At 38.2% G+C, this 15,939-nt stretch overlaps 1 protein-coding gene and 1 long non-coding RNA gene across 2 annotated transcripts; one reads left to right on the top strand and one right to left on the bottom strand.

Annotated features, from left to right (window-relative positions):
- Positions 1 to 2,411: 2,411 nt before the first annotated feature.
- LOC131311711 (UPF0481 protein At3g47200-like) lies at positions 2,412 to 7,132 on the top strand. Its single transcript, XM_058339267.1, has 3 exons — positions 2,412 to 3,100; positions 5,126 to 5,288; positions 6,465 to 7,132. Exons 1-3 carry the CDS (start codon positions 2,519 to 2,521, stop codon positions 7,049 to 7,051), a joined length of 1,332 nt encoding a protein of 443 aa, XP_058195250.1. The 5' UTR covers positions 2,412 to 2,518; the 3' UTR covers positions 7,052 to 7,132.
- Positions 7,133 to 10,839: 3,707 nt separating this feature from the next.
- LOC131311083 (uncharacterized) lies at positions 10,840 to 12,278 on the bottom strand. Its single transcript, XR_009195399.1, has 2 exons — positions 11,726 to 12,278; positions 10,840 to 11,082 (listed from the first exon to the last, which is right to left on the bottom strand). It is a non-coding gene; the product is annotated as an uncharacterized LOC131311083 (long non-coding RNA).
- Positions 12,279 to 15,939: the final 3,661 nt, after the last annotated feature.

The raw sequence follows: 15,939 nt of genomic DNA, 5'->3' as shown, positions 1-15,939 counted from the left end.
ACAATTCCAAAAGCAGAACAAAAAAAGAAGTCACAATCATAATCAATTTTGTCTCAAATTGATCTAGGTTTTTTTATTTCAAATTATAACCAAGGGTTTAGATTATTTACCAGATCATATAATCATGGTTCATGGGCCATTGAATTTTAATGAAGTCTGTTTTTTAGGATTCCATATAATGTTTACTTTAAATTATTAATGCACAATCCAATCAAGTTTTACAATCTACAATTTCAAAAAAAAAAAAAAAAAAATACTCACACACACACACAAATAAAGTCACAATCTAAGAAAAAAAATCAAATTTCCCTAAAAGGCCAACGATTAGGTTTTACCTCATAATAATCCAAAGTCTTGTTTTGCAAAAAGATGGGAGAGAGATAAAGATAGGCTGTGCACTTTGAGTAAAAAAAACTTTGAAAACTTTCGGTTTTTTATCTAGAAATAGAGGAACTATTCTTGCCCATTTTTCCCTTATTGAGAGAGAGAGAGAGAGAGAGAGAGAGAGAGAGAGAGAGAGAGAGAGTCACTGATTGGAAAGGTGGGTGGGACCACAAAAAGCAAAAAGACAAAAAGCAAAAAGACAATAGGTGAAAAGTTGGGCAAGCTTGTAATTTTTCAAGATCACTTGGGGCAAGATATAAAGGAGAGACGAGAGGAGAGTATAGGTCTTACGGCAAAATTACAAAATATCCAAAATCTATATACATTTACATGGGGAATTTTCATCCAGTGGGGTCACTTGACTCCTCTTGCCACCATGTGCGTCCGCCAGTGCACGCGGTACTTTTCCAAACGTAAAAGCCTTTTTGGTTCTAGAGTATAGCTAGCATTTCAATAACACTAGAAGTCGTGGCACACGCATGATCCATGCGTGCATGTGCAAATCGTGTTGATCACAAACAAGTCAACATGCAACTCGATCATACGTTCTTAAACGTATGCATATCCCGAGCTGATGTATTTATGAATCGTGATTGTAATCTACATGGGAATGTCACGTATGTGCATTTTGAGGATTTTTTTTTTTACATTAGTGGTTTTTTTTCCCTAATCACAACATAAGAGAAAGGGAGGAAAAAAAAGAAGAAGATACACAAAAACTATGCGATCCAACTTTGAGATCCAATGGCTAGGATTAAAGCTATCAGATCCAACAGTTCAGAAACAATGCAAGCATATATGATGCTTCCAAATTGCCTGGGAGCATCATAGCCGGAGCCCAGAGGAAGGCACAGGCAGAATTCTTTCGAATCCATTACTTGAATGTCAAGGGAGAGATAAAGAAACGAATAAAAAATAATTAATCAAACCTAGTTTTGGTCTTTGCAAGAAACGAACAAAAAGATAAAATACTCTTTACATTTTTTACTAGGGCAAAGTCTACTTTCGCCATTCTTTGGTTATCGTCATGTGCGGATACTCCCCATGGTTCAAAATTGACCACATAACCTACATGTGGTTTTGTAAATGTGCGGATAGACCCTCTACCGTCATGTTTTTCATCCATATTAACGGATGTGTATCTCACACACCTCTAGAATGTAATCTGAGTCGTTCACAATGTATTAAATAAAGAATAGAGTATCTCTGTAAAAAAATCATCTCGATCACGCATCAATAAGCCAGTGATCTAATTTTTAGTAAATTCAAATTTGAAATTTTAATTTCATAACAAAATCGATTCGACCATGAGCTTTTCATTTTTTGATTGACTTGAATTTTGGCATAGATGTAGTACTCATCAAAATTACAATATTAACGGTTTGGATTCAATTTTTGGTATAGGAGATGGTGTGGTTAGATTTAGAAAAGAAGAAGAATCAAAAGACATGATGAGGGTATATCGGTATTTTAATATTGTGTTCGTTAATATGGATGGAAAACATGACGGCAGGGGGTCTATCCGCACATTTTCAAAACCACGGATAGGTTAGGTGGTTAGTTTTGAACCATGAGAGAGGTATCCGCACATGACGATAACCACATGGGTGAAAGTAGACTTTTCCCTTTTTACTATATAAACAACCCTTTTTATTAGTTGACAATATATGCTTGAATTTTGGGTTCATTTGTAATTTGGGCTTATCCAACATCCAATATATATAAACAGATGCAAAATTATAACCTCAAAAGCTCAAGAGTTTCTTATGTTAAGCTTCCCCCCCTCCCCTTTTTTTTTGTTGTAAGTTTCATTATTTACCCAATTGAATTAGATTTACACAGTCTAGTAAATTAAAAGTCTACAAGTACCACGTAAAAACGTTATATAAACATAGAGCAGTTTGTGTGGATCCCGTAAAACATCTTGTTGTAGGATTATGAGGAAGGCACAGACAAAATCCTCAGAATCCTTTCAAATCCCTTGCTTGAATGTTTTGCGAGAGAGAAAGAATCAAAGAAACCACACACAAAAAGAAAGGAAAAGAAAAGATGCTGAAGTAATGTGTCTTTTACTGTTTTACTAGCTTGAACTATTTATAGGGTGGATTGGAGTACTGGAGTGGTTAAGGAGGAAATGGGAGAAAAGCTTAATGATTGGGCGATACAAGTAGAAGATGAATTGAAGCTAATGCCAACAACCGAAACTACAGAAATGCAACAATGGGACAAGCAATCCATCTACAAAGTCCCGGAATGCTTCACGGACTTGAACAAGAAAGCCTACAAGCCCCAGTTCGTCTCCTTCGGGCCATACCATCACGAGGAGCCCCACTTGGAGCCGATGGAGAAGCACAAGCACCGCGCTCTCCTCCATTTTCTCAAGAGGTCCCAAAAGCCTCTTGCGTCCTATGTCGCCGCTCTGGCCGAAGTCGCTCAAAGTCTGAAAGGCTCGTACGAGTCACTCGATCACATTTGGCAAGCCGACACCGGCCGGTTCTTGATGCTGATGATTCTTGATGGCTGTTTTGTGCTCGAAGTCATGCGTACCTCGACGCTGCAGGTGAATTATTATTCAGAAAACGATCCGATCTTCAGTGAGCATGGGAAGCTCCACATTGTGCCTTATATCAGACGTGACATGATGATGCTTGAAAATCAACTCCCCATGCTTCTTCTCACCACGCTTGTTGCTGTTGAAAAGGAGGAGGGAACTAAGGTGATCATGATCATCTCATATGTATATCTATTTACCTTCATTTTGTCTGTTTTTAATTTGATGGATCGATCTATCTCCTTCTAAAATTTCACATCGCACAAGGAACAACACCTCCATCCCAAAATTTTATAAGTACATTACAAAAAGCCGTACGATTATGAATAATGAACATACATTCTATGTTTGTGCATAATTTTTCAAATTTCATCGCACCAAATTCAAGACCTCAATTAGTTCTTCTAATTGGTGTAAAAAAAAAATCAAAATTACCATGCACGAAAGTACTTTTATTTTTGCTTTGGCAATTACATGACTTCTCATAGTAGTAGATTAAAAATTTAGGATGTAAGGAGTAATTTTTTCGTGCCACTAAATTTCTCTACAAGAAAACTCGCAAGGGCTCGAGCCTTATTGATCAATGCACACAAAATTACTTTTAATTTTGTTTTTATGAACTCTTTGTTTGTTCTGCGTTAACCTTTTTACTTTTCTGATCAGTCACCTAAATGATAAAAAATAAAAGATGAAAAATTAATGAACAAAATTTAAAGAAATTGTTAAGGACAATAAATTCTCCACTCAGAACAGACAACTATTTAGATTATTTTTTTATTTTTTTGAACTTTTTTCAAGTTCGCTCAACATATGTTTTGGTTTTTTTGATTTCTCTAGTTGAGACGAATTTAAAAAATCAAGTATTTTAATTAAAAATAAAAACAATTTACGAACAAGGAACAAAATCCATTGTAAAAAAAAATGTTAATTTAGTACGAACTCAAATCTTTTTTTAAGTTAATTTAGTACGAACTCAAATCCTTTTTTTTTTTTTGGGCTTTCCTAGTTCTCATTTCAATAAGAAGAGAAAAAGTTATATCCAGATGAGGTGGAAACCATGGTGTTTCTGCCTCGAATTTTGTTCTCACCGAGTGTTCATTGCGGTAATTTGAATGATTCATCTTGTAGGGGCCGCAAAAGTTGCATGTTCACGCAAAAAAATCAGCTTGATCGGACACCAATAAGTATATTAAAAATTGAATTTCTATTTATATAATAAACGATGATGGACAATTTAACTTCAAAACTATTGACATAATCCTGATGTCTATTTTTATAAACCAAAATAATTAAATTTTTGATTTACCAATAGATGTCTGATAGAGTTGTTTTTCGCGTGATTACACAACTTTGCGCCTTTGCGGTCTCTACAAAATGAACGATTCAGATGACGGTTTCGGTTTCCGCCTCATCAGGACACAACTTAGGTGAAGTATTTTTTGTTTAACACGGAAGGGTAAGAGAGAATTTCACTTACCAGGTCCAGTAAGCAATTGCTGACTAGGGCTTAGGTGGAGTTCCACTTAGCACTTTTGGGATTTTTGTTTGTTTGTTTGTTCTGTCCTTATTCAATTTTTTTCGCATATGTTACTTTTGCGCCACATTTTTTTTGATTTTTTGATTTGTCTCGTCAAAATGAATCAGAAAAGTAAAAAATTATGACTTTTAGCCAAATAATTTAAAAAATAACCACTTTTCAGCAAAAAGAAGAAGTCAAGTTAGCTTTTTTGGCTTACAATTAGAGACTAATTTTTGGGTAGAAGTAATTAACGAATGCGAAGTTTTTTTTAAATAAGGACAAAATCTGTGACACCCCGTTTTTCGGTGGCTGGCGGTACTGCAGGATGGCATGTTCCGTCCGGACGGGAGGGAGCAAGTCATGGTTTATAAGAAAAAATCTCTCCTACTTGTACAAGGCTTTTTAAAGCCGTGAGAGCGGGACAAAGCTCATAGAAACTTCACAGTTAAGCGTGCTCATCCTGGGATAGTCCAGGAATGAGTGACCTACTGGATAGTCTATGGGCTTTGGGCGTCCAAAGCGGATAATATTATACAAAGATGGAGCGGATCGTTACAAAATCTCCAAAAAATACTAAAAATTGAGTGGAACGGGCTCTAATTAGGAAGAAACTAGAGTAAAGATGTGTGCTTAGTTGTTTTCAACTACGTGTGCAGCAAGATGACGGGGAGTTTCATGAGATTGTGAACAAGCTTATTTGCAAGTTCTGCTTCCCCAACCCCTGGTTCCCATACGACGCCAGCATTGGCGAATGCTTGCACTTACTCGACGTGTACAGGTCAAGTCTCCTTATACGCGTGAGAACAAGAAGAAAGATCCGCGCCCATGCACAAGGTAATTTGCAACCAGCAATGTAGTCGCAATAGGCCAGTCGTCTTAGGCATTGGGCAACAAAGAAAGATGCTAGTCACCAAAGGTAAATGCATTTGTGACCAGTAGAGTTGGTCGCGGTAGGATAAGTTAAATCAGCGACCACATTCTCAAATACATTTTGGTCCCCTTACATCGTAGCTGGTCGCCAAAAGTTGCCATTTTTAAATCAAGTCTACTTCTTCTATTGTCTAAATTGTTGGTCACAAAAAAATGAGCCGTGCTACGTGCACAGCAGCTGTGCACAGATCCCGTTTTCTCCCGCCTCGGGTCGCGCAAAGATGATCGAACGCCTAAATTTTGAAGTGATTTTGGGTGTTTTGTAAACGCCTCTAACGATATCGAACGAAGCTCATTTTTTACAGAGACCTTAAACAACATATTTTGAACAAAATGAGCGGCTCCGATCATCTTTGCGCGATCCGAGGCGAAAGAAAACGGGGTCTGTGCACAACTGCCGTGCACCAGCTGCCGTGCACGTAGCTTTTCTGCAAAAATATTATGCCTTTTATGCTTGCAATATAACAAACACGGTCACTATGATCGTGTCGGTAGTCACCAAAGCATAAGTAGACTCTTCGCTTTTATTATAATCTTCCGTGACAAGTCATGTGATCAGTAAAAGCATCACATTTTGCGACTACCAAGTTGGTCACAAAAAATGAATTGGATTTCTAGGTTTGTTCTCTGATGGCACTTAACTTTGATTTGGTGGCATATTTTCACAACAAAATAGGTATAGATGGATCACTGTTTCAGTAGTATTATGAGAGTAGTCACTTTGTGTATATTGCCAAATGTTACGCCTGTGAGTCCTGTCTCCAATCTTCCTCCGTCTATACTCCAAATGATTGGGGGTTATGTTGTTGTAAAAGGCCACGAACCTGGTTGTGAAAAGAGTTTTCCTGTGGCGGGAAACTTTGGCGCCAATCCTAGGTGCGTGTCTAGTGTGGAGAACTTCATGCTTTTTTGATTTTGCGACCAAGGTAGTTTTTGTCACAAAATGAACATATCTAGAGACTAATTTTTCCTGGTTCCCATAAAATTAATCCCAAAATCCCAAATTTGTTGTAGCGATCCGGGCCGCTTTTCTATTTAAGGAGGCAGGCAGCAACGAGGTCATCCGGTCTAGCACGGAAGGCAATGAGGTCATCCGGTCTAGCACGGGAGGCAACGAGGTCATCCGGTGCGCAATGGAGCTTAGCGATGCCGGAATCCGATTCAAGAAAAGCAGGAGCGCAACCCTGAATGACATCTCCTTTACAGGTGGGGTGCTGAGTCTCCCGCCCATAGTGGTGGACGGCACTACTGAGTCTACGTTTTTGAACCTCATTGCTTTCGAGCGGTTCCATGTTGATTTTGTGGGGAACGAGGTGACCTATTATATCTTCTTCATGAGCAAAATCATCGAAAGCGCGGAGGACGTTAGCATCTTGCGCACTGGAGGGATCATCAAGAATGCCCTCGGCAGTGACGACGACGTCGTCAAACTCTTCAATTCCCTCTCTAAGGATCTAACACTTGACCCGTTAACTATCCTGTATGGGTTGCATGGGACGGTCAATAAGTACTGGGAGGAGCGCTGGGTGCGTGTGTATATCATGAAGAACTATTTTAGGAACCCTTGGGCGATGCTCTCGCTCATAGCTGCTGTTTTCCTTTTCTTCTTCACGCTAGCACAAACGGCATACACCATTATATCGTATCACGATCCGGCCAAGAATTAGAATTCTCCATGATCCAGCTGTTGGTACTAAGCCAGAGGCTCCACCTCCATTTGTGCCTATTTAATCTGTTGTACACTTGTACATATACTAGCTCTTGTATACTGGTGAGAATTACAGAGAGTTGAGAGACAATTCTTTTGTGTGAGGTTGTATACATATATGTGAGTTGAGTAAAAAAAAAACTAGGGGATTTTCATCAAGTTTATGTTTTCATTGAGATTCTAGGCATTCCATCATATTCACATAGACCAACTAATTATAATACCATTTACTAGAAACAATTTGACTACTGGCATTAACTTGAAACGAAAACACACCCTAAGTCGTTGTACATGTGAGGTGGGATAGCATGGTCCAAGGCTTGACCACGGTAGGATTATTTGATAGGAATGGGAGGGGCTGTAGTGTACCCGCTGCACTATATCGTATAGTGCGGTTAATCTGACCGTCTATTTCGGCACGGACAACTTGAATTTAATTCGAACTCTTACAAATATTCTTAGCCGTCCATTGTTTGGATGAAAATTCGAGCCGTTCTGCCAAGATAAACGGCCGAACTGGCCACACTACACGTGTAGTGCAGGGGTGCACTACAGCCCCCGGATCCTGTTTGATAATAGCAAGACTAGCTATATATTAGTCTAGAAGTGTAAATATGCCATGCTTTCCGTTCAATCTATGGGACCTTTTTGACGAAATTATCCACACGGAAAATCAAGTTAATAGGATATTGATATTCTCCCTATTGAATTGCTAGCTTTTATCTATAAAAGAAAGAAAAAAAAAAACTATCAACAAAAAGACAATAAATGGAATTCGACGAGCTGGGCGCTAGCATTTTCCAAGTGAAGCTTATTTTATGCATGGGTCGAGCTTGGGCTTGCCAGATTCCGAAAGATATTAGGGCTAGGTTTTAGTTAGGCCCTCAAGTTTTTTGCCCTTTCGAACTTTATTAATTAATTTTTCATTAAATTAAAGCACTCAATTTTGGTATGCTTAGTATTTTGTGTTAATAGAGCATGAGGCTTGCCTTCTAGGTGGTTGAGTCCTTTTCAGTATTTGTGATGAAATCCTCCTGTAAGTGTCGCCAAACTAGTCACGGACTCCACTAGACCGTAATTGCCTTCCTTGTTGGGAGTTTTACATGAGCTTATTGTTAGTAATTTATTTTAATTAACGGGTATCTAGAGACTAAACGTGAAGAGATTAATAAGTATTTAATATCTTGGAGCTCGTAATATAATTGAGATAAAGACGAAAATGCAATTATAATTCTGTAGTGGGGTGAATTATAATTGGTGAAATAAGAAATAAAATTCTGGTGGGATTAAATTTCTTATTTACACTGGGAGCCCAGACTTATTACTCCTTAGGTCCCTATCGTAGCCCTATATATACACGTCATGCTCTCTAGGTTAGATTGATGTTTTCCTATTATTCAGTAAATAGAAGCAAACTTAGAGAGAGCAAACAGATCACGAAAGAATCCACACTCGGCTCGTGTTCTAGACGTGCAGGGAATACGATAGAAGATCGTAAGGTACGGTCGAGCAGTATTTGTGGTTTATAGCAAGGCGTGCTATAACAAGTTCAACCAGCGTTCGTGTCGCAGAGAGTTGAGGTAGAACCCTAATTCCGCTTCATAGGGTTTTTACAATTTTTTGTTGTCTAATCTGTACACGTCATTACTGGGTCTTGGGGATTCGGTTTCCCAACAGTGGTATCAGAGCCAGGTTGTGATCACGCGTATGGATTAAACAGGCCATGTTGTCCGTAGGTTATAGAGGGTAGAACATAGAACTGTACTAACCCTTATTTTGCAGCGTTCTTACCCAGCTATTATGGTCACATAATTTTTTATTAGTTTTGTGTGATTGGATCCCACGATAATTTTTTCGTGGTTATTGTTATTTATTGGGTATCACGATTATTTTTCGTGGTTGTAATAATTAACGTAGCATATGTTATTTATTGAGTGCCACGATTATTTTTCGTAGTTATAATAATTAACGTAGCATGTGAACTCCAATGGAGCCATAAGATCGATATTTGTATGTTTCTTCGATTGTAATAGCATTCGATGGTTATTTAGAGATCGAAGATGATAGATACAAAAGATACAGGTTGTTTGGCTCGCAACAGATTTTTTCCAGATTCATAGGGTCTGATTACAGGGCTATTTCGACCCAGTAAACGTTAGAATAAGAAAATCTGTTCTTCACAAAAGTTGTAGATAATTGAATTTCGAATTCAACCCAATTTGAATCACTTTAATTGGAGGTCGGATGAAGAAGATTTAGCCAAAATACTGAATGCCGTGCAGTTTAAGCGGGAATATGTCAAATCCGAATTTTCTTGCCTAAGTACGGTTAGATTTTGGTTTCCTTGATTTATTCAAACTATCTAAGTCTTCCACACAAATATAGCCGAAGAATTTCAAGTTTGGAATGACTCCTTATTGCTTAAGGATTTCAAGTTTGGAAGGATTCCTTGTTGCTCAAGGATTACATCTTTGACCATAATAGTTGGGATGCATATTTTATTATGTTTCCTTATTTATGTTTATGCATGTTTCTATGAATGTTTGTAAATGTGAAAGTTTTACCATATTGGACAATGTGGTGATAATTGGCTTTGACCTAGATCGCGGTTTTGCAAATTCGAAAATTTTGACAACTCTCGCAATTTTTTTTTAAATAACTAAGTGGGAGAGAGAATTTATTTTTTATAAATTCCATGGTCTCTATTACTAGCATGTAAATGATATAATTAATTTTGTGTGATGGTTTTAGAACCTTCCCCCCATCGGGCAAAATCAATTATGGCCTCATCGGTACAGACTTCCTTAAAAGATAGGTTTATGATAATTGTTGTGTGAATTACTTCATCATTTGAGGTAATTCATAACGGAACAATGGGTCATGGGTCATGGGGCTAGGTAATGGTATACACTTAGCTGTAAATAATAGTATCCTCACTATCTGAGTCACTATTATTATTTATAGGACCGAAACTATATTAGCTATTTAATTTTGCATGAAATGGTATAGTATTTAGATAGTAAAATTAAAAGGTTGTGCCTATCTACACGAATGATAAAGAGTAGAAAACTTTCCATCGAGGCATGCTCTTCACGGTGTGTAGGGTTGCCAATGTTTTTCTTTTAACATGTGATTGATGGAACCAATATTAAAATAAAATTCAAAGTTTTTATTGCCCTTCCTAATTGATTGTTATGTTATTTGATTCTCAGATTTAAAAATAGGCTCTTTCAATCCACTTGCAATTATTCTCAAAGAAAATAAACTTACTAGAAACTATGTTGACTGGAAAAGAAACTTGAATATTGTGTTAACTGCTGAGGGCCACAAATATGTGTTATCTACGGCGTGTCCTCCTATACCCGAAGAGAATGCCACAGAACAGGAAGCAAAGCTTTATAAAGATTGGGTTAAAGCTGATGAGATGGCGTGGTGTTATATTTTGACTTCGATGTCAAATATATTGGAACATCAACATTAAGCTATGGAAACTGCTTCCCATATGATGTTGAATCTTAAAGAAATGTTAGGGGATCAGAATCGGGCAGCAAGGTTAGTTGCTATGAAAGAATTGGTGAGCATCACCCATGTTGAAGGGACCCTGATTAGGGATCATGTTCTGAAGATGATAGCTCTTCTTAATGAACTAGAGATCCTTTGTCACGCCCCGCCCCGCAAACGGCACCCAGAGTGGGCCCGAGTCAGCGCGGCCACGTGGCATTCCACACAATAGACCACACCACACTCTACAACCAATCAGAATACAAATTAGCGGAAGACTTCTCACTTAAAATACAACCAAGTCAACGCCAAAACCTCAACTCACAAGTTATAATAAATATCACTTTCTCCAATTAATTACATAACATTTAGGTTAGCTTTTAAACGAATCAGCTACGCAACAATCTAACCAAAGACATCACCCGACGCTAGTCTCAGCACTCTCCAAAGCGTTGACCAGTAGTGGACCCACTCTAAGCCACCTGCTACCTGGCAGTCCAAAAAGAAAAACCAGAGTGTGTGAGATATAAAAATGCTCGATAAAATATCTCAATACCCAAAAGAATATCAATAAGAATACTCACTACCAACATAACTGAAATACCCATATGAATACAATAGTCATAACCACCACATTCTCCAAACATAGCAATATTATCCAATAAACAACCACATAACAATAACGGCATGAATGTAAATCACACGAAACTCAACATAAGTACTCAATCGTATAACCACATGTGTAAACACCAACATACAGTGGCACGTCTGCCACATTCCATGTACTCAAGGTATTGTGTCCCGCACACCACACTTCCATTCACCGTTAATTAGACGGCATGGCCCACGATATGGTGTGACTCACTCCACAATCCTTTAGCGAGTACAATCAACATATAACAAGCATGCATACCATTAGCTAAAACAATATATAGCATGATATACAATTTCGACCACATATATCCATATTAATAGCTAAACCTCGATTAGCATGATATCATTGATATATAATCACCTCCACCGCATTATTTACATATCGATAATCATATTGAAAGCTAAAATACCATAGCAAGATATATACATACCACCATAGCAATATCTTATTGAGAAGAACCATATCAGACACACTCACCTTTCATTCGACTGGAGTATGCCAAACTTACGGTTTCGGCACCTCCTAAAAGACCGGCTCGTTACCTAGCCACAAGTTAACCCATATTAGCATATGAACATCTAGGAATGTTAAACCAAATGCTAGACTAACAAATCATAACATGCCTTCTACACTAGCTAATGGGGCAAACATTACATAAAGTCACCAAAATCTCTAGAGGTGTCTGGGAGTACCCACATACCCGGGAGACCTCACACACCTCTTCCATACTCCAAGGTACTCCAACACACCCAAAAATATCAAATATAAAGACCCACAAGTGTACAATCTCAACCAAACAGACCAACGCAACAAAACTCCCAAAACAGGAATGACAACCACAACCAGCCTGTCTTATTTTGGCCATATCTAATTAAACAACATGAATTCCAGGGTGACACTTAAACCATTGAAAAGTAGACTTCTTCGTCTTTGAATCCATAGGTCATACATCAAAAACAGAGTTCGGGTAACCTAACTGCGGCCGTACGATTATAGCTTCAACATAACAGTAAAAACTGGTGCAAAGGCAGAATTTAGATCAACTTTAGATGCAAATCTGTTATCGCTTGGACATACCCATGATGCATGGGATGTATCGTCGGAAAGCTCTATGTGTCTAGTTTCTAACAAAACAAACGGTGTGTCATTTCGAGTCCCGAGCTAGGAGTTATGGCCATCATACCAAAGTCCGTCGGTGCTGTCAGATTCTACGCGGGCATAAGTAAAATTGATTGAAAAATCATAACTCTTTCATCTTAAACCCAAAAATATTGAAACCAACACCAAAAGTTGCACCACTACAAGCCCTACACTCAGTTAAAATCCCAGGTTCAGAAACGAGAGGAGGTTAACCCAACAATCAAAAGAAAAACCGATTCGCAACCATTTTCGCCCCAGTCAACCAACCCTGCTTTAGAAATTCACCAAAAATTGTACACTTAACCAAATTACTTGATTCCAACACCAATCTCTTCTTAACTTAAATATGCAGCTCCTGTAAAAGACCCAAAGCCACCCAAAATGTTCATCATGCCCAGAAAGTTAAAAGAAGACAGCCACGCACAGATTCGCACATCCAGCAAACAGCCAGTATTCAAAAATTCATAACTAATTGTGTGATTATCGGTTTTGCATGATCTTGGTACCGAAATCTTCGTATTGAAACGTACTTTTACAGTTATGAAGACACCAAAAATTGATTCCTAGCAGAAGGGCCCCCAAAAGACAAATTACCAAAACCCACGAATTTGACCCAAAACATGTTTTAAGCAGTTTCGCCTGACTTATTCTATGAACAAAATGCATTTATCTTTGGCGGAACTTCTTAAGGAACTTTAAGCAGCTGAGGTTCTTTTGGTTGGGAAGAAACCACCATCAATGCTAGTGGTAGAGAAGGCTTTTACTTCTAAGCCGAAAGGTAGAAGAAGCAGAATAAGTCTCAGAAAAAGGTTGTGGAGGCAGTTCATGTGCCTCAAGGTGGAGTGAAAAAGCCTGCAAGCAAGTGTTTTCACTGCAAGCAGAAAGAACACTGGAAGAAGGTCCGATTTTTCTCAATAAAGTGAACAAACAAGGTAACTCTTTTTCATTAGTTGTTGAAGCATGTTTCCGGTGCTATCTACCAGTACCTGGTGTATAGATACGGAGCCACTAATCATGTTTGCAATTCATTGTAGGGGTTCCAAGAAACCAGAAGACTCAGTGATGGAGAGATTTATCTACATATGGGAAATGCTACGAGAGTGGCAGCAGTTTCAGTAGGAAATGTTTTTTTAAATTTTAGTAGTAAGAGGAGTTTAATTTTGAGAGATTATCTTTATGTTCCTACTATTAGAAGAAACTTGGTTTCAATTTCTAAGTTAATAAATGATGGATATTTGATTTATTTTAGTGACTCTATGGTTATTAAGTTAAATAAACGTTTTATCTGTTCTGGTTCATTGGTGAATGATCTCTACATTATTAATCTTATATTTCCTATAGTGTAACTGCATAAATTGAATAATACTAATAATTTACCATGTAAGAGAAAAGAGACTTCTAAATTGAACCAAACGTATCTTTGGCACTTACGTCTTGGTCATATTAATCTGAATAGGATTTCTAGACTGGTTAGAGATGGACCTTTAGGTTCATTAGAAGTTAAGGAACTTCCAGTTTGTGAATTCTGTTTGGAAGGTAAGATGACCAAAAGACATTTTTCAGCAAAAGGATATAGAGCCAAAGAGCCATTGAAATTTATTCACTCTGATTTGTGTGGGCCTATGAATGTCCAAGCTAGAGGTGGTTTGGAGTACTTTATCACTTTTATTGACGATTACTCAAGGTATGGATACATTTATTTGATGTGCCGTAAGTCCGAATGCTTTAAGAAATTCAGGGATTATAGAGCGGAAACGGAAAAGCATTTGGGTAAATGTCTCAAGACACTACAATCTGATCGTGATGGTGATGGTGAATACCTCTTGGGAGAGTTTAGGGACTACTTGTCAGCTGAAAGGATTACATTCCAGTTGTCAGCTCCAAGTATGCCACAACAAAATGGTATAGCAGAGAGAAGTAATAGGACTCTTATGGATATGATAAGATCAATGATGAGTTATTCAGATTTACCAATTTCATTTTGGGGACATGCACTAGAAACAACAACGTATATTCTTAACTTGGTACCATCTAAGTCAGTACCATCTACACCTACAGAACTATGGACTGGGCGCAAACCTAGTCTGCAGCATGTTCGGATTTAGAGTAATCCAGCACATGTACTGAATAGGAACGCAGATAAATTGGAATCGAGGACAGAAGTTTGTTTGTTTGTAGGGTACCGTAGAGGAACGAGAGGTGGACTGTTTTATAGTCCTACGGATAAGAAGGTTATTGTTAGCACTAATGCCCGATTTTTAGCAGAGGACTATGTGATAGACCACAAGCCCAGAAATAAAATTGTTCTAAAGAAATTGAGAGTAGAGAGACCGGCACAAACTTCTTTACTACCAATAGTGCAGGAAACGCTACAAGAGACATCTGTAGAGGAACCTATTGACACACCGGTACCTCATCGTAGTGGGAGGGTTATTGTTCCACCCAGTCGGTATACGTTGTTGGGAGAGTCTTTTGAAATGATCCCTGATGATCAACATGTCGAACCCTGTAACTACAATGAGGCACTTCAAGATAAAGATGTGGAATTTTGACAAAAGGCTATGAAATCAGAGATGGAGTCAATGTACTCTAATTAGGTCTGGGATCTTGTAGAACCACCTGAAGGGATTAAACCCATTGGATGCAAGTGGATCTACAAGAAGAATAGAGGGGCGAACGAGAAGGTGCATACCTTCAAAGCTAAGCTTGTTGCGAACGGGTATACTTAGAAAGAAGGAATCGACTATGAGAAAACTTTTTTCTCCAGTAGCTATGCTTAAGTCCATTCGGATTCTTTTATCCATTGCGGCTCATCTCGATTATGAGATTTGGCAAATGGATGTCAAGACAGCGTTCCTTAATGAAAATCTGGATGAGTGTATCTATATGGTGCAACCAGATGGATTCATAGTAAAAGGTCAAAAGTACATGTTGTGCAAGCTCAAGAAGTCTATTTATGGGCTTAAGCAGGCATCTAGATCTCGGAACATCCGTTTTGATCAAGCAATCAAGTCTTTTGGTTTTTATCAATGTCCGGATGAGTCATGTGTGTACAAGAAGCGCAACGAAAAAGTTGTGGTGTTTCTAATACTATATGTCGATGATATCCTGCTCATCGAAAACGATGTAGGAGTGTTGTCTTCAGTGAAAGTGTGGTTATCCAGCCAATTTGAAATGAAGGACTTGGGAGAAGCCGGTTACATCCTAGGAATTAAGCTTATACGAGATCACAAGAATAGGATGTTGGGCTTATCACAAGCTACTTATATCGATGTCATTCTTGCCCGTTTTAGCATGCAAGATTCCAAGAAAGGGTTCCTCCCTTTTAGACATGGATTTAACCTATCCAAAGATCAATGTCCTAAAACACCTGAGAAGATGGACAAAATAAAGGCAGTTTCTTATGCCTCGGCAGTAGGAAACCTTGTGTATGCTATGTTGTGTACTAGATCTAATATTTGCTTTGTCGTGGGCATGGTTAGCAGATTTCAGTCTAATCCAGGGCAAGAACGTTAGACTGTAGTGAAACATATACTCAAGTATCTTAAGAG

Source organism: Rhododendron vialii, chromosome 12a (assembly GCF_030253575.1).
Source record: "Rhododendron vialii isolate Sample 1 chromosome 12a, ASM3025357v1".
In the NCBI taxonomy this organism is placed as follows: domain Eukaryota; kingdom Viridiplantae; phylum Streptophyta; class Magnoliopsida; order Ericales; family Ericaceae; genus Rhododendron; species Rhododendron vialii.
The sequence above is the reverse complement of the archived record's forward strand: the minus strand, read 5'-3'. Positions and strand labels throughout refer to the sequence as shown.